General features: G+C 40.9%; 1 protein-coding gene across 1 annotated transcript; it reads left to right on the top strand.

Moving 5' to 3' along the window:
• The first annotated feature begins 860 nt into the window (after positions 1-860).
• mmp15b (matrix metallopeptidase 15b) lies at positions 861-24,062 on the top strand. The gene is made up of 10 exons (XM_084541336.1): positions 861-1,976; positions 8,177-8,325; positions 8,711-8,833; positions 9,172-9,479; positions 12,776-12,937; positions 13,613-13,809; positions 16,491-16,629; positions 19,063-19,213; positions 19,784-19,902; positions 21,138-24,062. The coding sequence occupies exons 1-10, from the start codon at positions 1,857-1,859 to the stop codon at positions 21,647-21,649; spliced, it is 1,980 nt and encodes a 659-aa protein (XP_084397462.1). The 5' UTR covers positions 861-1,856; the 3' UTR covers positions 21,650-24,062.
• The last annotated feature ends 208 nt before the right edge of the window (positions 24,063-24,270 follow it).

Here is a 24,270-nt window from a genome sequence, read left to right as displayed (position 1 = left end):
TGGTAAAGGGTTGACTGATGTTACCCTCTAGGGACTGATCCAACATGTGACCAACTCTAGACTGCTCTACTGGACAAAGAGAGACCAGTCAAGTAGAATGCCTCCTGCATTCTACTTGAATAACTCAATAAGCTTTTTAAATCGATTCAAGACATTGAATTATTGCTGATTACTCTTACTGATTTTGTTTTCTATTAATCTCTATTTATTTACATCTAAAGCATTGGGTGAAAAGCAGAAAACACTGCATGTTCAGTAGCATATAAAGACTGCTTGCTAAGATCATGGGCTGTTTGGACATTACTAAACACCAGTAACTGCATAAATGGAAAAACTGCCAACACATCACTTCAAAGCAAATCTCCTGGTGTCCTGATGGTCTGAGATCCATAATGTTTTCGCTTTGAATATAAAAACTTTCATCATGACATTGACCAATGAATGGGAAGTGTCAAGCCCCCCCCCCCCCCCCCAAGACTCTCCCCTCCCTCCCTACTTCCACCCAATGCTTCCACCTCATCCGTCCGGTTGATAGGGTTGAAGCGGTCACTGGTCTGTCAGGCCAATACCGGAAATGTTGCTTTCAAAATAAACAAAATAATAATTAAGAAAAAAATAAAATAAAACACGTCTCAGAGGAGACACATTTAAAGACGAATTCTAGTTGCTACGCGGTTACATGTTCGTTTCTGTCTTTGTCAAACATTTATTGCACTGATCAAACAAGCTCATTGGCCTGTTCTCCCTGGATTATTTTGGAATATTTTTGTGGTTCGCATCTGCTGCTAACAGGATAAATCGATATGGGAATATCATGGCGGTTTGATGGGAGAAAATATGGTTGCATATGGTCATCTTTATGTTAAATCGTCTTCTCCTTAGACTACAATTTGAGCCACAACGCGTGAACCGATGGCACGTGCACTTTATTTTGAAAGTCCACACAGGAACACGTCGTTGCTATTGTCTCGCTTGGCTTGAAGATCCACGCGAGGTACCGAAACATTACGGCCAGCGCGAACCACTCCACGATCTGTTCCATTCTGGTGACAGCACGAGAACCTGTCACAAGACAGGACTAAGAGCGTCTGATTTAAGTACCGGTTTTCGAGAAGATTTCGTCCGGTAAAGGGGCAAACTGGACAGAAAGGGGCACATCAACCGTAATATAGATGTTTTATCTAAAAATCGAGATCTTATTACTTAAAGCTGCTGCAGGAGTCGGGCAACTGTGGCTAACTTTGGACTCATTATCGTCGCAGTTTTCTTTGTTTGCAACTTTAAACTGAACCGCATTATCACGAGACGGGGTTATTAATTCACTGGATTTGAACAGTATATGGTTTACTGAAGCATTGTTGCAGCGAGCCCAGTGGGCTGATAGTGGGTATTGCTAGAGAAGCGGACTCTTGCAAAGTGCACGTTCAAGGTTACTAATCAAGCGACGACTTTGCTGTTATTTAAATCAGATGTGTGCTCTCGTGGGCAAACCCCACTGCAGATAACCCAGAGCACAGCCCGCAAGGAGAGGTGGCACTGTCAACGGCGTAAAAAAACTTGAAGGAGTAAACTGTATGGACTTATGTGGTGACAGGCGAGTGAAGACGACTCACCGACGTTCATGGAGGGTCGCTGCATGTAACTAAATCTGGGATGGAGCTCTTTTTTAGGAGGCAAGTGCCCTCTTGAAGACTGTCGTAGCATTATTGCGAGGGAATAGTGTATTACAGAGTTTTTACAGAGCTTTTACCGTTTAAACTAACGGTACTGCGAGTAAAAACTCGCCAGAGACATCGTATTACACCGTTGGGATTGAGCCACAACGAACGACGGGTGATTCCCCTCGCGCCCAGACCATGGCCTCCACCTCACGGGACAGCTGCTTCTGGTTGCTCTGGAGACGGACCGTTCTGGCGCTGTGGCTGTGTGCGGTCGGAGCGCGTGGAGCGGCGGATGCGAGTGCCTTCAACGCAGAGGTAAAAATTCTCATGGTCTATGTCTTCTTAAAAATCCCTACTCTAAAGTGTAGGTCATTAAAACTTAAGTGAATGTGTAAACATAGGTACACATGCTCACAGACGCATGTACTGATTGTTACTACTGAGTACCAGCTTGTTACTTAAGTCCTTTATTTTGTCCTAAGCAGCCACAACTTCCTCTTTACTCATTAGTGAACAAATGCACACTTATTCCAGGTTTATTTAGGTGTGTCACTGGACCCCTGTATCTCAAGTTGAGACTTGAGTCAGCCCCTCTTCCATTCTTGTTAAACCAGTCCAGCAGTTATCAATCACACTTGTTTGTTTTGAGAGACAAAAAGAGGTAAGAGCAGACTTCATACTTATAAGAAGGTGATTACTGGTGCAGAAAGGCAGTCTGACAGGCAGGGATACCTCCCGGTAATTTAAGGTGAGCTAGCTTTACCAGACTCAGTGACCTGGGGATCAGCTTGTCAGTCAGCATACAATGTTCTCTCTCTCTCTCTCTCTCCCTCTCTCTGTGTGTGGGTGTGGGGGTGTGTGTGTGTGCATGCCTGTGTGCGCGCACATATACAGGTGTGGGCTAATGTGCCTTACTCAGACAAGAGACAAAGGGTTTCCACACTGTGTGGACTGAGGAGAATTTCCTAAGCACTTGTTGCTAAATGTGCAAGTGTTTTCCATGTGTCAGCGGCAACAGTAGTACAGTATATTTAACATTTACTCTCACTGTAAAAGTTTATCACCCACCACCTCTTGCTTGCTCTGGGGGTTTCAGGCTGGGTTTTTGTAAAGCGTCTTGAGACGATTTGTATTGTTATTGACGCTATATAAATAAAATTGAATTGAATTGAACCACCTCCACAGGCTCACCACTGGCTCAAGAGGGTAGTGAGGGTAATTATTCAAATACTGCTGACACGTGTATATACCTTGACACTCTAAATTCTGCAATCCCTCTATCCCAGTCTTATTCTTCTCTCAGTGATATCCAAGTAGTCCTTACTCTGAATTCACTGTCTCTAAATTTCCCCCCAGGGGACAAATAAAGTTTTCTGAATCTGAATATGAATCTAATTTATCTAGAGCATCAGATACTTTGGTCTTCCAAGATTTCATTTTTTATTATTCAAGAAAAACAGAGACAGTGTATTCATAAAAACTGAGTAATATTTGTAACTCCTGTTACACACCATAATAAGCCATATTCATTGCCATACTCCTACTTGGTGTAGACTGTCCTTTTGGTTGCCCTTTTCTAAAGCTTGATCGATCATAAAACGCATTGATACTGATTCACCACTGCAGGAATGTAGCCAGAGATGTCAGATTTAAAACTTGGTAAACTATGAAATACAGAGTTGTTTATCTGGTGGTGATAATTAGCACTCTGTGAACCCATTTTGCAGTTATGAATGTAAAAGTCTCACACCATAGCTAAAAAAACGTACTGATTTTGTTACAACTGTATTAAACACCTGCCATTGTCGCATAATGAAAGACGTCATTTAGAGGTCAGATCCTCTTGAATTCGTGCTTTCAAAATTTGGCCTGAAACCTCAACTCCTACTCTGTCTGGACAAAAGGGATGAGGTGGGAGGTTAAAAGAATGGAGGAGAAAAAAAAACCGAGGGAATATTAGAGTGTTTGTGTGACAAGAATCCAAGAAATTTTGAGTCAAAAAAAAGGGAATCGTTACAGTGACGGCAGTGAAAAATCTCTGATGGAGTTATTTATGAAAGCTGAACGGAGGGACAAAGATGGAGGAAGTTGACAGTGATGGCAGAGATCAGTCTCAGCTGTGCAGCATGTGATGGCTGAATGTGACAGCTGTTCTCTAACTGAGACACACACACACACACCATGTACAGGCATGCCGGGTCTGGGACTCCAAGGCATCTTAGGAAATACAATGGACCCTCTTGTCCAAAGAGAGCGGTGAGAAAAATAAACTTGTGAATCGGAGAAATAGGATGAGAGAGAAAGAAACATGGACATGATAAGAAAGGCTGACTGTGCAAAGAGAATGCAAGAAAGTGTGCAACAGTAAGCTAGGTATGGGTGATCTACAACGTGCCATCTCCTCACATTCGAGGATTGTGATTGGTTACCACCATGTCCACAAAGATTCACATTGCTACAGTGACATGATGACGAAGAGGAATGGCAACTAGGATATTTTTTCCATTTATTTATATGTTTCTGGGTATTCATGCTTATACCTCTGACTACAACCAGCCGTAATTTTCAAATTTGATTAATATGCCAATTGTTTCTTTGCCTCAGTGATTGGTGTAAGTAATGTCAAAATGCATCTCTTAATACAGTTTGGCAGATAAGCGTATCCTTTGAGAAGCTGGAGCCACAGAGTGTATAAAACGTCTTTTTTTTTTTTTTTTTTTTTGCTGTTTGACTCATGGATTAACTGACTAATCATGAAATCTCTAACTTTCTCTGTTTTTCTTGAAATTTTCAAATTGAACCTTTTCAGTTCAGCTCCTCCCCCTGCCTCTCTTTCATTCTCACTACTTCATTTACTTATCCTTCTTCTTGGTAGGACTTTGGGGCATAAGTGATGGCAGCAGACCAAGTCTTTGGAATAAAAGCTCTGTTAGTATCTTGGCTGACATTGTGGTGGATTCACACACATCTATGCACACATACACACACGCTGGCAGGTTTTACAACTCCTTGTATATTGCTGGGCTTGGTTTTGGCAGGTAAGCTCAAGGACTCTTTGAAAGACCATTTAACAGACGAGGCCCAGAGTACACACATACACACACAGGCCCTATTCCTCATGTTGTTTTGTATTCAGCCCAGCTGATATGGGAAGGTGAGCAGCCAGACTGAAGTGCTTCACTGTTTAAGACAATGGGCTGAGGGTTCATATGCCTCCATACATCTTCCTAACGGCACTGCAACTCTGCCCTCATGCCAGATAACAGCTGGCTGTAGATCCTGGCCTGGATGGGAACAGACAGAGTGTTCAGAGACTACATCAGATGCCTGGGTGTACATAAAAACAAACATCTGAAAGACAAACATACAGACATTACTACAGTAAGACAAACTTATGGAAATGGCATTTAAAACGAAGAGAGCAAGTGACCAGAATATGGTTTTGTTGCAACTCAGATGGGAATTGCAGTTCAGTTAGTGATCGTTAGTTTCTTTGTTAGTGCCTGCTGTCGTTGAATGACCATAACTATACATTACAGCATTGCACATTGCTTTGTTTTAATTTATAGACAGGATGAAACATGGACAACATTAAGTGAAATGAAATGAAAATCAATAATACTCATTACTAATCAGCTCTTGATAGATTTTCTGTCTCATGGGGACATGTTTTCTGTCATTTAGGAAATTCGTTGGTCCAGTCCAACAGTAAAGAAATGTATTGCAAACAAAGAAGCTTCTGAAATGGAAAAAAAACAAAACTCTGCTGTACAGTGATTGTCCCTTCAATGCTTAGCAACCGTAAAGCCAGGCACACCAAGCCTGTCAAGCATATGATCTTCGTAGGCCAAAGAAGTGTGCATGGGGTTGTAATTGAAGCAATACATTGCATCTGTGCTAATAACTAATACTGCTTTTATCTGCATCTGCCTGAAATCAAGGACTGTCGATGATAGGATTGCTAAATTATGAATGGGGAATCTGCTCCTTGATAATTTTGCATGGTTGAGGACTTGAGGAGGAGAAACGATTGAACTGATTGTTTATGTGTATAATATTAGTATAGACATTTTTTGGAGATCAATGGCTCTCAACAGTAGAAACGTGTTTTGTGAAACTGCCACTTGTTTCGCTTGCCTAGACTGTTTGTGTCTTTGTGCGAGAGAGTATTCAGAATCTTTAAGGCTAATCTTTAGGCATAGGTAGGTTCTCATCAGGTCTAGTTCTGCCCTCACTACCCTTCTTCCTGTTGTAACACGTCCACATATATGCATGCACACACATAAACTAATACAGCCAGGACTTCACTGTACTACCAGAGAGAAAAATAAAGATGAAACCCGGCGACGGCATAATGATTTAAAAGAAAATTATCAGTGGAGCTCCTTGGGCCAAGTTCTCCAAATCCTGAGGGCACAGATACTTTGAGATTTTGTCCATGTCCTCTTGGTAGCCAGTGGTTAGACTATGAAGACCTCAGGTGCAGCTTAATAAAGAATTTTGCCTCACTGCACTGTACTGCTGCGATGGACTGGCGACCTGTCCAGGGTGTACCCCTGCCTCTCGCCCGATGACAGCTGGGATAGGCTCCAGCAGACCCCCGTGACCCTTAACAGGACTAAAACGGGTATAGAAGAAGATGAATGAATGCACTGTACTGATTGTGTTATGTATGCTTGAATATGAAGTAATGTTCTGCATGGATTCCAAACAACCTGAACATGCATAACTAAACTGGAAACCTATTAAGCAAAACGAGCATGCTGCTATACATTATGTAGATAATCCGTGTTTACTTTTAAAATGGAATATAATTCTATTTAATTTGATTATTTGAAATATGTTCTAGGTTCAAATCCAGGCCGACTGGGCCTTTCTGTGTGGAGTTTGCATGTTCTCCCTGTGTCTGGGTGGGTTCTCTCCGGGTACTCCGGTTTCCTCCCACCATCCAAAGACATGCTGGTTAGGTTCATTGGTGATTCTAAATTGGCCGTAGATGTGCATGTGAGCATGATTGGTTGTCTGTCTGTCTGTGTTAGCCCTGTGATAGACTGACGACCTGTCCAGGGTGTACCCTGCCTCTCGCCCAATAGGCCCAATAGGCCCAATAGGCTCCAGCCCCCCCGCGACCCTTCACAGGACAAGCAGTTACAGAAGATGAATGAATAAATGGAATAGAACCTAAAAGACAGTTTTGGTGTAAAACCTTAACTTTCTGGAGAAAACTGCAAGAGGGCATACATTTAAATGGTGAGAAAAGTCATGCACTACCTTACTTGATTAGAAATGATGAGAGGCCATCCTCATCTGTCAGACTCAGCCCACCAACTGACATTGACTGATCAATCAGGCATTATGCGTTTACTCCACTATAATTACAGCAGTAAGAACTGATTTAATGATAGAAGAAGGGATCGTGCATGCGTAGTATGTTGTATTCAGATTGAGGGTTAGTGTCTGCGATTGGTTAGTCAGTTGATGTGTTTATAATATCAGTTCTTGTCATGAATAGGTGATGTCAAAGAAGAGCACATGTCCACCCCATTGTTCTTCATCATTCTTATTACATCTGATTGTATTTGCGTAGGGGAGACTGGTGACAATTTCTTTGTGCGGGACACTTAGCAATCTCTGCGGGGACCACGACATTCATATCAGTTTGCTACAGATATTATGTAGAGTATTTGTGTGCGAGAGCGAAAGACTGTTTTATGCTTTTAAAGGAGTGGATGAGTAAACACAGACCTTTATCAAAGTAGTATTTTCTGTTGAGAAAGATGGGCGTGATCTTGAGACCTGCACACATACGCTTACACGGCCTGAGTACAAGCTTGAGCAAACATGCACACTCAAATACACACGTTTTTACAATCCCTGCACCACATTTGGTGTGTCCATTGGTAGGAGTATCTCATGTGCAACACTACCAAATATGCAAGTGGGTTTCTCTGTGTGTATTTGTGTGAGCCTGTGTGCGCCTGTGATATTGAGTTTCTACATAACAGGTGGGAAAGACTTTGCGTCATCTGTGATTGGGTCAAGTATCACTTTTTCTCCTTCAAGTCTGTCATTAACCCCCACTCACCAGCTCTCCCAGACACATACACCCACAATACAGCCAGCTACAGCTGCCTTCTGCCTTCTCCATTTATATTCAAAACATGCCAATTCACCTAAGATAAATACATTTAAAAAGAGCAAGTTACTCTTTTGCAATATGAAATACCAAATATGAGTAATTGTCTCTCAAAACCCAAGTATCAAGGCAAATCCCTTTCATGTCATCATACAGAGGCTTAAACTAAGGAAAAGACACATTTCACAGTTTTCAGCTCATCAGTTCATATTTCTAATCTTTTCTTGTCATAGTTCTTGTCTCCCACATATAAAAAGTTTCTTGTTTCACAGACATGTCACTGTAGAGTTAGCTGTCTAGGATTAAAGTCTTACTGTGAACATTGTCTTTCTTAGAATCAATATTTATCTTGCCTTTTTTTCTTTCTGTTTGTCTCTAGTCATGGCTGAGGATGTACGGTTACCTGCCCCAGGCCAGCAGACAGATGTCGACCATGCGATCAGCTCAAATCCTGTCCAGTGCCATCAGCGATATGCAGCAGTTTTATGGTCTGGAGGTCACTGGACAGATGGACCCTCAAACCATCAGGTCAGCAGGGCTTAACTATGATGTTTTTGGAGATTTATCATAAAGCCATGGATGACAAAAATATAGACTTGCCTGCAAATATTCCCATCCCAAACATTCTTTTAGAATTTATAGAAGGTTGATTTGGCCTAGATGGTTGCAAAATCCTCAGTGGTAGAATGGGTATTATTTCCTCCTTCCTCAGTAACAGCTGTTAAGCAAGGCTTACATTCTACCTAGTTGCTTAAGAAGAACTACTCACCAGCTCAGCTGTACTAGGCAGCTCATGGGCTCACTTTATATTAAATAAGAAAAAAGATTAAAAAAAATATTCTCTCTGGTGCTTTATCCTTTCAACACACACACAATCCTCTTGCCTGCCCCTGACATCTTTCAACTCCATCAGTGCCATGAGGAGACCCCGCTGTGGGGTGCCTGACAAGTTTGGAGGCCAGATCAAAACCAATGTGCGGCGGAAACGGTACGCCCTCACCGGACACAAGTGGAACAAAAGCCATCTAACTTACAGGTAACAAAAAAGAAAATGTACAAGTGTGCAACACACACACCAAGTTTTTCTTTGCTGAAGTTTTCAACTGTCAAACAATCCATTTAGGACTTGATTAAGGTCAAATTTCTTTCTGTATCAAGAATGTATTTTCCACCACAATCCCAACCCAACATGCATTTGTCTTTCTCAAACTTGTTAAACATCTCAAAATGCTACCAAAGTAAAAATGAAAAACAACATTTTCCCAAGCTGCTTATGAGTTTGCAAAAGATTATGTTTTACTTCAACATGATTAAAACTAATATGGGTCATGGCCTTTGAGAATTTATTTCTCTTTTCCTCTTTATTTTCCATAGCATTCAGAACTATACTCCCAAAATTGGAGAGTATAACTCATATGAAGCCATCAGGCGGGCCTTTAAAGTCTGGGAGAGTGTCACCCCATTGACCTTTGACGAAATCCCCTACCAAGAGATCAAATATGGACGCCGCAAGGAGCCCGACATCATGATCTTCTTTGCTTCAGGTTTTCATGGAGACAGCTCTCCTTTTGATGGCGAGGGGGGCTTCCTAGCTCATGCCTACTTTCCTGGCCCTGGAATGGGTGGCGACACACATTTTGACTCTGATGAACCATGGACCATAGGGAACCAGAACATACAAGGTAAACAGTTACTGTCAGTGCAATTTGGAATTAGTTTTGTGTTTTCAATTTCAATTTCATTGGCAATGTACTTGAGTAGAAGATTACAGAGGAAAAGCATTAGTAATAGCAAGAATTCAACATCGGCCAGGTTGCTGAGGACCATGTACGGTGAATTACTTGGAGAGGTTCTTAAGACGTTACAAGACTTAAAACTATCACAGTTGGCTAAAGGTGTGTGAATGTTTTGCTGGTCTGGGTTATGTCTATGTTTAGGTGCGTGTTGCAAAGGTTTTCTTAAAGCGTTTTATTGATTTCATGGATGATGAGGTTTTCTATGCATGTTCACTATATTCGTGGCATGTTGTACAGGTGGTAATGGATCTGTCTAATAGATTGCAAACAGCTTGCAGTGGACACTTGACATCACATGGCCTTTGCCCCAACCTCTTTTTAGTTCTCAAACAACAATTCTGATGTTAAGAAACTTGTAGTGCCACACAATAGTCCATGAACTGTGTGTATCAAGATGTGTACAATCTACACATGGCACAACCTAATTGTACTTCATGCTCAGCCTTTCCTTAAATGTAGTCTTAACCAAATTACAATTTTTAACTCCTGCACTAAACTAAACACATTGAGAAGCTAATTTTTTAGAATCTCCTGGAAGCCTTCAGAGTTCCTCAAGCTGCACACCCATTAACCCTGCTCACTACAGAGGGATTTTTCGCAACAGTGAGCTTTCTTGCCCTGTTATCCAGACATAGACAAGTGACACAGACAGTGTTTATGTGTGTGTGCATGTCCGCCCGTGTGTGTGTCTGTATCTGTGTGATCAGCTGTGTGTGCACTGTGTGGGATGGGTTGCAGGACAGATCACAGGGACGTTGGAATAACACAGTAAGTGGGAGTGTGTTCCACTCTGGGAAGATCTGAGTGGTACTTTTGTTGTACCTAGCTACTTACAAAGCTTAAAAGCAAAGTACAACCAAATTACTTCTTGACTCTAGATAGACACACGTCTGACGAGTTTAACTTTAAACAGATGCACCATTTAATTCTGGAAAGTTTACTGCCTTTCATTGGCATATTGTTGAAATATAGGCCCTAGTTTTGATGAATTTTCTCATTTCCTTTTTTTCAGCTTGATTAATTGATGAACTGCAGATTTTTCCAGCACCTGGCTGTCAGTGTTGGTTTAGAGTACACTTATGAGTATCTTTTTTCTGTCATACAGGATTCAGAGCTTTAACAGCAACAGTTTTGTTAAATTCAGCTGATTGTTGTTTGGCATCATTGATTTCATTTTCTCAGCTGTAAACATGTGCTGGATTTCTTATTTAATATAAATATACACTTCATGTCTTTAGATTTTACAGTATTTGACAAGCAAAACAAGCTATTTTACAATCTATTAGCTATGTGTTCATTTTATAGACTAAATGATTATTTGGATGAGCTGAACTTATTTATTGATCAAGACTGAAAAGAACACCAAAACTTTGTCCTGTATTGGTACTGAACAGGATCATATAGAGATGTTCCCCCAGAGCTACCACTGTTTAAATGCTGGTACAAACAGAGCAAAATAGCAAAGAAAAATATATTGTACCCTAAAGAATGTATAAAGTACAAAGCAAGACTTGATGAGTCATGTTCAAGCCTCAGTAAGCATCTGCTTTGCTTGTTTCCCTGAAACAAAATGAGCCCTGACCTCTGACTTCCTTTCAAATTGCGGCCAACAACAAGAGCTCACTGATCAATAGTAAGACATAAAATATTAAAATGACAGCAGTTGATGGTAAAAGGACAAATCCATTTCATCCATTTTAGTGGTTATGGTGTGTTCTTTCTCTTTCCTTGACCTCAGTTCTGGTGAATAACAGTTCTATTCGACTAAAGATATATGGTGTAAACCTAAATTAGTCTTTTTGTCCCAGATGGTCTAACAAAAACAGCTTTTACACTTTATCCAAATAACTTGCTAACATGCACACTTCAACACACCTTACACAAGAAACGCCGTAGGCCGGTAGCAGTGAAAAGTCCTAAGCTTTTGTGGTCAGAAGAGACTATTGTGAGGAAGTTGCTGGCAAAAGGCAGCACAAACTTGGAAAGTTCATTTTGTTGTCAAGGTGCCGCTTTAGTCTGCGTTTTCTTATTCCGGGATTCCCCTTCTGCTGCTGAATAAGGTGTGAGACATGGCAGACGTGTCGACAAAGCTTCAGAGAGAAAATGGGCTTTTGTAGGGTTGTCAGAATTAGCAATAGATGTACGGGTTGAACTTCAAACTGCTAAGACGTTTAAAGTTTACTCACGCTTTTTTCTGTCAAACTGAATGGTTGTCACGGTTACCTCACAAAGGCCTCTTTGTGTGCTCTCAGTGTTCACTTTCTCTTCATTCATCCTCAGCTATCTCTGTGCCTTGCCTGTTTTCTCTCCTTGAGTGTTAGCCGCACTTAGCCTGCCATGAGGACATTCATGTGACTCTGAAATTATAGATGGTAGGGGTGGGGGATGAACAGTGTGTATCCTTGTGTGTGTTTCAAGGAAGAATGTAGAGATGCATAAGGACGGTCCTGTAGAGAGCATCTCACCTTCTTTTACATCAATAGCAATGACATCACCCCCCCACCCCCACCCAGTGGCATGATGTCACTGACACAGATTGACCAATCAGTGTGGTGTATCATGGGGAAGATAAAATGGCTTACATGTTCAGAGTTCATTTAGGCCAGGGCCCTGGGTGAACAACAACAAAGAGGTATTGACTGAGCTTCAAGCTTGAGGGGAAGTTCCCAGCTGTGTGCTTGCTTTGCTTCAGAGATGACTTTATAGGAAACAAATTTTCTTTGGTTTGAAAACATCTCTAAGTAATGTTTCTTTATTGAGAGGAAGTGAATGCGGTTGCCATTGTCACAGGTGTGTTGTTACCTTGTGAATGTGCATTTTTGAACATAAGATAAGATAATCCTTTAACTTATCCCACAGCGGGACAACTGCATTTCTCGATTCTTTGGAAGTCACGTGATTATTAGCATGCCTGTGCGTGATTTATGTGTTACATGTGGAGGTATTTTTGCTGACATTACAACTAGGAGAGAACAATGAACAGGCATTCTTATTCATTAACATGGCTTTTTTCTGTGTAGCCCTTGCTGTCTTGTATGTACCCAAGAATGCACAGAGAATCATGTATTCCTTCTTTCTACTTCTGTACAAAGTCTGATGTTCCTTGCTTAGTAATAAAGTGTTTTAAAAATGCAACCTATGTATACTTCCTACCTCTTTTAACTTATTCCGTATTCATGCAGGTAATGACCTCTTCCTGGTAGCAATCCATGAGCTGGGACACGCCTTAGGTTTAGAGCACTCCAACAATCCCCTGGCTATCATGGCTCCTTTTTACCAGTGGATGGAGACTGAGAACTTCCAGCTTCCTGAGGATGACCGGCGGGGCATACAGCAGATTTATGGTAGGATGCTTTAGATTTGCACAACCTCTGGTCTGTAAATTAAATGGGGTTAAAATCGTAGGGACAAAAACTGGTGACTTTCACACATTCTGTAATACTCATAATATTTGTTTACAGGAAGCGGTTTACTTGTGATCACTTTTTTTCAAAGATTTGCATTCAAAAGAATCATGTTCATTTAGTTTTTGACCTTTAAATTCATCAGGTGATATTTCAGATATATTAGAGAAATATCATGGTGATTCCTTGTGCGTGCAAAGAGACGGCACTGTAACTGTTTCTCATATTAAAATCGGAAACTTGCATGCTTGCAGTGCCCAAGCTGATGTTATTAAATGGCTGTTTTTTGTTTCGTTTTTCCAAAAATTAGGAACCTCATCTCACAATCCTTTTCTCAAATCCAAACATTTTTAACTGGCTTTAAATTAGGCACTCAATTTATTTGTAAATTTGTATCCTGTTTTGTTTTTGTGTTGTTTTTTTTTTCATAAGAAAACCTGGTTATTCATAGTCCTGCTGTCAGCTTTCTATTGGATTACTCCATGTCCAGGTTGCTGAAACCGGGATGTTTACATACATAACATATACTGTAACTGCGATACTGCAAAGAATGTAAACTCTCTCTTTCATCAGAAATATATCCCGTTTAACCCGCTGTTTTTTTACCCCATGAAGGTCAGCGAGATGGTGGCCCCACACAAGCCCTGCCCACAGTGACACCCCGTCGCCCAGAGCCCAGGCCACCTCAGACACCTCCTCGGCACCCTGACCGCCCCAGGACCACTGAAAGACCAGACCACTATGGACCAAATATCTGTGAAGGGAACTTTGACACAGTTGCTATGCTCCGAGGAGAAATGTTTGTTTTCAAGGTAGGTTTTAGGATCACAAAATATGGGCATTTTTAATTTCGGTCACACTGATAGCTTGGTTTAAGATATAAGTGTAAAACATAGCTTAGATAGATCTACCATTATAACTGTTTACTTCACAATATGTCCTTGCTTGAAAATTCAGTCAGCTTCCAGCAGAGAAGCAGAAGTGACGAGTCAACTACTTTCCTGAGAGTCCGTTTCAGACAAATGGCGTGTGCAGAGCCAACAAGACATCTGCTTTCAATCAGGCCTTGCGGACTGTAAACCAACAGGGTCGGTGTTCTTTTATGAGATGGAGCACTGTTTAAAGGGAGGGTGGTGGTCAGGTGTAAGCCTTAAAGACCCTCTGGACCCATACAACACATTCATTAGGGCTGGTGAAGCAGTCAGCTATTTGCTGGCTTTTTACCTTTAAGTTATTTGTTGCAAAAACTGTCAGATGATTGTGCTGTTGGCTGCATCTGCTCTTAGCTGGGTGGTATTATTTATTTTAAGTTTGGGGTATTTTTGATATTATGCAGTGATGCTGTTATGTGTCATTGTATATCTGACTTTTTCACCAATAGTGGAGGTAATAGTTATTGGTCATTGTCAACGATAAAGTTTAGATTTTATTTGTAGATAGTCTGTGTATGTGTGTTAGAAGCAGAGGTCTGAAGAGGTGTTGACAGCAGTGAACAGTGAAGAGGTTTGCAGATATTACACTGATGGGACTGTACTGTAAAGGAGCCTCAGTTGCACTTCCAGAAATGTTGCCATGATGTCAGAAACTTTGACATTTGACAATAAACTTCAGCAGTAGGGAATTAAGCAGCTGAAGACATTCAACAACATTAAACCGTCAAACATATCTCAAAACTTGATCCAAGCAAACTGTTTGACATGCATGTGTCAACGGAGAAATATGAACTATTTGGTTTGTCGAGCTGAAAAACACAATGCAGATGCTCCTTTTTTTTTTTTATTTTGCTCATATTTAGTTTGCACTTTTTCAAATAGCAGATCCTCTCCCTCACATGCATAGTCTATAAATATATGTCCTATCTTGGACTGTAAGTGTGTCTGACACTGACCAGTGGTTATAAAACATGACATCCAGCTGCCTGGACATGTACTGCACGTGGTCAAACAGTTATATCTGTGCTCATGAGATTTATCTCAGCCAGTAATGTCTCTGGTCCTGTGTTTCATCCAATGTTACAAAGCTTGTCTGGACAGCATTAATCAATGTCCAAAATTAACCCATTCATTGCCTGCAGTCAGCCTCTCTCTTCTTCCACTCTCCCTTTAAACCTGCTACAAATAAACTGATCAGAGTTAATGCAGACCTTTGTCAGTTCAGTTCAATGTAATTAAATGCATCAGTGGCATTAATTGCATTAGTGTATCAAGAGTTTTTAGTTTCTGTAATGTAATTAGCACGTCTTTATTTATCGTCCCCTTGCAGCTGAACCCAAAATATAATTGTAAGTTCCCAATGATTGCAACAATCTTCCTTGTTGTAGCCTCTAGCAGAGTCTGCCAAACATCTTGATTTGTCCATTTATGTAGTGCTTAATAGTAAATATAAACATGCTAGCATGCTAAACAAGATAAACATTGTGCCTGCTAAATATCAGCGTGGTTGCATTGTCATTGTGAGCAAGCTAGCTATGCTTAGATATTCTAATTCAGCTTAGACTGCCAAAATAGAAGGGTGACTGTTTGCTGTTTGTATCAGCAAATGTACAGGAACATTAGTGTTGATTTGATCTTAGTCAGTGCACTGAAGATGTGAAAAGGAAAGGCTGCAGCAGATGATAAAGACCAGGACCATATGTGCTTCAGATGTTATTGTCACAAAATATTATCAGCTAGCACAGACTGTTACTAGCTCATATTTTATTATTATTTCAAACTTGAGATGGATCTTCCTGTAGCATTCACCTTTGAATAGTCTCCATGATGCCTTTACTGATGTTCCTGTCAGAAACTGTAGCTTTTACTGGTAGAACTTCTGTACTGCAGCCAGCAGAGCACACTGAGCTGCCTTCAGTATTGAAACTCTCACACGAAGATCTAGTTCTGTTCTGCTGAGGACTAATATGGTGAATGCAGGTCTAATCTGGTCAACGCAAGAAACTGTCGGACCACACAAATTAAAGACGATCTAGTCGGGTCCCATCCCGTGTCCCAGTCCATACTACACCGCGCCGTACTGTCTGCCAATGTGTCCTGCATGAAGGACAAAACTAGATGTGCTTGCCAGAAAGAAGCAGCACTGAGCATTTTACTGTTACATTATCCAGGACAATACTGACTCACCACTTATGAATGAGTGTGAGGTCTTCTGGTGAAAATCTGCTGGCTGGCAGTGCAGTAGGTATGAGTGTTCACAAGTCAAAGTGTCATGTAGTGACAGGTTGTTTCACATTGTTCTTAAAAATGTAATGTTGTGACATTAGAAATCCAGCAGAGTAGAGACTGACTATTATTAGCCTGCAACTAGTTATCTAGTTATCGTGCAGAGCTTGACACAGTGACCACCAATATATTGTTAAAATCAGCAGCCCAATAAAAAGTAACGTAGCTTTGTTACAGTAGGTACCTGTATTCTTTTCACACATTCACATTCCGTTCACTGACCTAATAGGAAACCATACCCACTGAAACACACTTGTTGATTTTGTCCCCTTCAGGGCCGTTGGTTCTGGCGGGTCCGAAGGAACAGGGTTCTCGATAACTACCCGATGCCCATCGGTCACTTCTGGAGAGGTCTGCCAGGAGACATAGATGCTGCCTATGAGAGACATGACGGCAGGTTCGTCTTCTTTAAAGGTAAGCAACAAATACTAAAAATGATGGGTCGTTTTGGGTGATACATACATTTTGTCCCTCATCATACTTCTTTTGCTAGCCAACATCAATCTCTCCACTTCACAATTGTAGCTCTGCAATGTGGACACTGTATCTACAGAATATGATCCAGGTCTTATTGTAAGACAGTCTGTCTTACTTCTATGACAGTAAGCAAGCAAGTACAAATCTTATAAACGCATACATATTTAGCATGTATAACATGTATACTATCCTGCATTCAAAAGAAAAACAACAACTTCACCATATGGTTTCTTTTTTACAAATGCAATTATATTACTTCATGTCAAATACTTCAAACCATCACGTCATAGTGCTATCATATTTTCTCACCAGATTCTGAAGTTATTTTTTGGAGATAATGTTAAATATATATAGTACATAGTCCCATGTCCTCAAGAAAGCAGGAGTATATAATGGATTCTACATGCAAAGCATAAATCATTTTTAGCACATCTCATTATTTATACTGTGAGTCATTGAGACCAGCTTGTCTTTTACTACAGTAGATAAAGTTGTTGAATGAAAAAGAAAGAACTCAGCCTTTAATGCCACTGAGCTACAGGCTTTGGGGCAGCTGTTGATGATGAGGAGAGTGATGTCATTGGTAAGCCTCTCAGTATGACACTTGGCCAAAAGCCACTAGCAAAGAAAGAGAAAGACAAAAAGGAAGGAACGAATAGAAGCACAAGACGAGGGTCGTCAAGTACAACAATGTGATGTTTCTCACTAAAACCTTTAAATGAACCAATCAGATCAATCAACAACTTTGCTTTCTGTTACTGTGACGACAGCAGTCATTACTTGCTCTTGTGGTGTGCTCTTGTGGTGTGCTCTTGTGGGCTAGTGAAATGCCATAATTCATTGTTAGCTAAGAATGGTCCAAATGCCCAGAGGTGGTCTTGTTCTTGGGGTAACTTTAAGCGCTGACATGTGGTTTTGTGGATACCCAAAAGTTTCCTCGTGTACATTCCACATCCATCAGCACACAAGTCACAGTGACTTGCTGCTATTGCTGCTCCCCAGTCCCTGCTGGGAGATATTTCCATATAGGGAGTGATGGTTTAGTTTTAGGTTAGACGCCAAATATCAACTCTATAAATATTCTATGTTGAATATTAAACGGTGCACACATAAAATATATTTCCCTCAAAAATGTTGCCCACTTGAAAGTTCTTTCAGACACTCTGAGGGCCAGTTAGCAAGGCAAGCTAGTTGTAATTGCTTAAGTCCATAATAAGTTCCATTGAAAGCAACAACATCTTAACAACCTCAACTAAAACTGCATAGTTATATAAAAACAGCAAAGTAGTTCATGATGGAATATTATGTAGAATTATAAATAAGCACACTGCTGTTGTGTGAAAGAATCGCCAATGTCACTGACACTGTTGGACCCCGTATAAAACACCTACAAGAAATGTATGTGGCATGGTATTGGAAAATACCCACGTTTGAGTGCATTTGGTAGTGGATGGATGGATCAATACATGCATGAAAGGATGGGGTTTTGGTTTGTATCAAAGTTTCTGTATCTTCTGGCATTTTGGAAGGAGTAATCCATATTTGAGCATTCATAAGAACATCATAAAAAAAAAAAGTCTATTGCACAGTTGTGTAACCCAGAGGTTTCATGGCAGTTTATGCCCCAAACATTCCCAGCTGCAACAGAAACAATGCTCTTGCTTAGTCTTGGAAAGGCACGGAATAAGTCATGGGATTTTACATCAGGGCTGTGCACCACAGGAACCCTGGGAAGCATTGCGTCAACCTCTTGTTCTCTCCACATGCTGAGTGTAGAGCTTTCATTTTAAATGAGGAGCAAGGGGCCGGAGGTGGGTGGATGGATGGGTGGGTGAGGGGGGAAGGAGGACTGAAGCCAAAAAGAGATGTAATGGAGCAACGGAGTCCCCCTGTCTGACACTGTAAAAAACAATAAAACCTTCCCTTCAGCGAGAAATCTGCTTTCGCCTGACATAAGACAAGCCGCTCCTAATGGATAATTACAAGCCATACCCAAACTCCTTAGTCAATGATGTCGTACGCGCTTTTGCTGGTTTTTGTGATTGCTTGCCAACAAATCATTATTGCATTTTTATAATTTACAACTGTGTGTAAATGCTGGTTTAGTTTCTGGGATTGTTTTTATCCCGTATTGCCAGCAAATGAAATGTAGAGCATGTGCACAAGTAATTCTTTGCCAAAATGTGCATGATGTGTGTGTGTGTGTGTGCAAGTGTACATATCATATACAGTATGTCTGTGTGTGTTAACATTTTCCACTCTGTAAGGGTTGTGAGTAGGCGTGCATAGGGAATGTACCAATGTATGCATCAATTTTCTCCTCTCCTCTCCCCCACTCTCCTTTCCCCTCCCCTCCTCTTCACTTTACAGGAAACAGATTCTGGCTTTTCAGGGAGGCTAACCTGGAGCCAGGCTATCCACTTCAGCTGGTTGATTATGGTCAGGAGATTCCCTATGACCGGATAGACACAGCCATCTGGTGGGAGCCGTCCGGCTACACTTACTTCTTTCAAGGAGACTGGTAATACAGCCTACAACCTGCTGCTTTTATTCACCTGCTACCTGATATATTAGTATTTTATACATCAGTCTGATGAAACATGCTCAGATACATGGAAGCCAGTCTTTTAGTGGCCATATCATCTTGAATGAAGTTCAAGATGCATTTCTATGCAATCTGGACCTTTTGCTCATTACTGATTGTAATCAATTAGGTTATTCCCTTTCTTGTCATCTAGTGTTTCATCCTACTTCCATTTTTATTATATTATGAATTTATTTTGGAAAGTTCCAGCAGTGGTTTATATTTATCTGCCTATACAGAAGAAACAGCTTTTTGTTACAGTTAAGTTATAACATTCGGTAAATATTCTAAACATGCCTTGCATGTAGCACATTTATGAAAATACTGATAGAGCATAGTACAACAGACTGGCTGGCTTTATGTTTATCAGCGTGTTTGCACTCAGGACAGATTATACATAAACACCGCATACAGTATATACACCATGTAGGACCATCATACGTTGTACTGTTCTTGTTTAGACAGCTGATAAACAGTACCGACCATCCTCTCCACTGCTTTATGCAGGTACTGGCGCTTCAACGAGCAGTCACGCTCAGCTGACAGAGGCTACCCAAAGCCAATCAGTATCTGGGGATCGTCAGTACCCTCTTCCCCCAAAGGGGCTTTCCTTAGTGATGATGGAGGTGAGCTGAGACAAGAATTGTAATGTATGCGTATGTGTGCTGGTGAGAAAGGGCAAAGAGGGTCTGGGGCAGACAGGTCATGAAATTGTCAGGACACAGAAGGGATTGCATTTGTGAGCATCTGTGCAGTCAATTTCAGCTGACATGTGAAGTGCTTCTTTCTTACTGTGCTTGGTTAGAATGAAAATACAATAGAGTGATGAAGTCTCCAATTTTTGCTAAAGAACAGTGCATTTTCCATTTATACAACACATTTGTTTGGATATACGTAACATTTTGATTAAATTGTTAAGGCTGTGAAAGGACCAGTTTTGAACCAGATTCTCCTGCTTCCTCCCACAGTCCCAAGACATGCATGTTAGGTCGTAGGTGTGCATGTCGATGGTTGTTGTCTCTCTCGTGTTAGCTGTGTGATAGAATGGCGACCTGTCCAGGATGTAACCCTCTAGGACACAGGTGTTAAACATAAACATACGGCCTGCGGGCCAAAAGCGGCCCACCAGAGGTTCTAATCTGGCCCGCTGCATGAATTTGCAAAGTTCGAAAATTCAATGAAAATAACTGATATCCCTAATTTGTCCAATGTTTTAGTCAGAGAAGTGGACAGAAGACAACGCTGAGACTGAGGACTAAACAGCAGACAGCAATGTGCCCAAATTAGACTTATTTTACTTAAGAAATTTCTTTAAAAGAAAAAAAATTACTTTTTCTTCTTCTTGTTGTCTTGTCTTCTTGTTGTTTGCACTAAAACAAATGGAAAAGGTCTGCAGTTGTTGTTACTTATAGGTTATTATGCTGCTATCTCACTGGTCCGGCCCGCTTGAGATCAAATTGGGCTGCAGGTGGCCCCCCGAACTAAAATGAGTTTGACACCCCTGCTCTAGGATGAGCGGCAATAGATAATGGATGGATGAATGCTTTCTTATCTAGGATCAGATGATGAGCTTCAGATAAGATAAGATAAGACTTTATTCATCCCCGTGGGGAAATTAGGGCTTCATACCATTTCCATATCTGTGTGATAATATGAAGAAATAGCCAGCAGTTGATTAGTTAATCTTGGTGTTAAGACTGGAAATATGGGGAACAGATAGGTTAGCATGTGTGCTGTTTAATTATGAAAGTAACTTTTGGCAAGATCTCCCAGAATATGAGACTATTCATTTATAATGTCTGTTTTCACAGTATTACACTGACTTCTGCATTCTGCATTCTTCTTTCCTTCCATATTTTAGCATACACCTTCTTCTATAAGGGCTCCAAGTACTGGAAGTTTGACAACCACCGCATGAAGAGTGAACCAGGCTACCCCAAGTCCATCCTGAGAGATTTCATGGGCTGCAGCGTGGATCTAGATCCTGATAGAGACACAGATACAGACCCAGGGCGCAAATACCCAGATGTAAACCGTCCACCCTTCAACCCTGATGCAGGGCGTGACAGTGACAAGGGCAAAGACCGGGATGGAGCAGATCGTGGAGGAACGGACAAAGACACAGGCAAAGGCACAGACAACGACAAAGATGAAGATCGCGAGGGTCGAGAGGAAGAGACAAATGATGTGGATGTGGTGCTGAAGGTGGACGACAGCGAAGAGCGGACCATGAACATCCTGATGGTAACCATCCCGCTGGTCCTGGTGCTGTGCATCTTGGGACTGATCTATGCCATCATTAATACACTGCAGAGCAAAGGGGCGCCAAGGCTGCTGGTGCACTGCAAGCGCTCACTGCAGGACTGGGTCTGACCCCTGACATTAAGGGGCACTGAACTCTGAACTTGAATCAGACCTTAGATACCCCCCTCCTCTAAAACTGCCCCCTGATCTATTTGTCTCAAGTCTCTGTGCTCAGTGGCTCTTGCAACTCTTAGTACATTTAGTACATGTGGTAGTTGATCCATGCAAATACTGTACTGATACAGAGGGACACATAAACTAGAAGCAATCCTAAATCATGTCTTACATTTACACACACACACGCACACATGCACACACACATATGCACACACTGCCCTAACCTCCTCCTGTCTCCCATGGTGCTCTACAATGCATTGACTGTAGTCTATTTATATGAGAGAGTTTGCACATTGTTTTTTTCCTTGTTGTTTTTGTTTTCGTTCATTTTGTGTGACTTTTTGTTTTTGTTATTATTATTTCTAAACCAGGAAGGCTGTTCTGTTCTCTCTTCCGTCTCTACACCGCCCTCCTCCTTCCCATAGTCTCAGTAGGGGCTTTTTCCTTACTGATAACTTGACATCTGCTTATACTATCTCAGTTGCCTCGAAGGAAGAAATGCAAAGGGTTAGAAAAGACTTGTAGACACACAAGTGGAGTTGAGTAGTGTTTTTTTTTTTCCTTCCTCTCATCCTCTTCTATCTTCCCCAGCTTTATCTCTGCAGGGCAGCATAGTTTATGGGGGTGGAGCAGAGAACAGACTTGTCATGAGACCAGATATTATTATCCTTTGGCTCCATTTAATGGTGATTAGGAAGCACTTGTAACTAAACTTAGAGTGATTTCTTTTTTAAATGGGAACTTCTGTGGCTTGAAAGGATTATTACAGCCTCAGTCTTATTTTTGCTGTTATGGCCATTTGTGTTTATGAATACATTTAACCATGTATTTACCACACAAATTGCTGAGATCTGGGAATATTTGGATATTGCTAAAAATAAGTCAAAAACAAGGATATTGCCATTCGTTCCAGGTTGTTCTACCATACTTCTGTCATGCAATGATGGATTACTTGCATTTGGGGTGTCTTCATTTTTAGTTTAAAAAAACAGCAATAGACTGATAATAGATTAGTAGATTCATTTGAAAGTTAGTTCTAAGGCATTGTTCTAAGGCTTAGACAACCAGCTCTTTGCTCAAGCTTCATTTTAGCGTTCACAGGCACTCTTGTCATCAGTTTTGCCATCTAAATCACTTCACTAAATCACAAAAACAAAGAAAAAAACAAACAGGCGTATTTTTCGTACGTCGAGCTAATCACGTTCCAATTTACGTGCCAATTTACAACACTCCCAGATATACTATCAGCAATTACCTCTATGAATACAATCTTAACATAAGCAATAAAAATAGAAATGATGGCTATAAATAAGACTCAAGTTGTAATAAACTGTAATTATCCTTTAAATTCTACTAATACAAAAGCCTTGTTTTCCTTCTTTCTCCTGCACAATAGGTTTTCCTTCTTTTTTTCCCTTATTTGGAAACCATTTAAATACCTCTTTGGCCAAAAGGGTAAACAGACTTTTAAGGGGACCTCTTCCCTTTGCTTTCAATTATGAGACTAATTCGCAGAGTGCCTATTTTTGTCAACAATAAGACCTTTTCTGATTGCTACAGAGGAGACAGACTAATGGTTAATGTAAAGAGTCAGCTCACTGTGAAATAACACAGGAGAGGGAGCATTCAGTGCATTTGTGTGTGCGCAAACATAAAACAGGGAAGAAACAAAGCAACGCTGTGGCCTTTAACTTCATAACAGGTTATAACACTATGAGTGCAACACAGTGGTTGCAGGTCGAAGCTAATGTACCATGCAGTTTTTAATGGGCTTTTTACTGCTTGTGTTTTTAAAAGGACAATTTAAAAACCAAAGGGATGACCTGGGGGGTTTCTGTTGTAAAGATAGTAAGAACCGGGTTTGGCTCAAGCCCTGCAGGCTCATGTGAGCACAGACTAATCCTCTTCATCAAATAACAGCAGGTGCGTGTAAAAGCCGATACCCCTTGTGACCTCTTAACTAAACCTTGAACTCCTCAAATCAAAACACTGTCTGCTCTCTTTTCATCTGGCAAAAACAGAGAAGGGATGAAGGGTGCAGGGAAAAACATTTTTCTTAACCACTCATTATATCAGCATTAAAGAAGCAGAAGCAAGAAACAGTGTTGGATATTGCCAATCACGGCCAACCATAAATGTCAGCCATTTAAAAACTAAAACATTGTTTCAAAATTCTGCTTCTTGATTGTGAGAATGGAAACATATGAAAAATATGGAGAACAGAAGCATGGTATGCAAAATCGGTGGTGGAAATGGTTAAGGCATTGTGAGCTTGTAGGGAAGAAGCTTAAATGTGCAAAATCACAACTGTACTTTTACAATCTGCATTCGTCTTAAAAGTGTATCATTGTGCCTCAGTCTAAAATTTGCATCTCATTATGACTTTAAAATGGGCTGACAACAAATCAAAATCTACAACTTACACTACAAATATGAATGGGAGGGAGGCTTATCTGAGGTAGCATTGAGAAGTAAGCTGCCTCTGATCCTGGGGGGGGGGGCTCAGACAGCTTGGATCAGGTTACACTAATGTGGATGGGGAGGGGAGATTCTGAATTTCCTGCAGCTGAGAC

This window comes from Chelon labrosus (genome assembly GCF_963514085.1).
Source record: "Chelon labrosus genome assembly, chromosome: 3".
NCBI classification, from domain to species: Eukaryota; Metazoa; Chordata; class Actinopteri; order Mugiliformes; family Mugilidae; genus Chelon; species Chelon labrosus.
The sequence above is the reverse complement of the archived record's forward strand: the minus strand, read 5'-3'. Positions and strand labels throughout refer to the sequence as shown.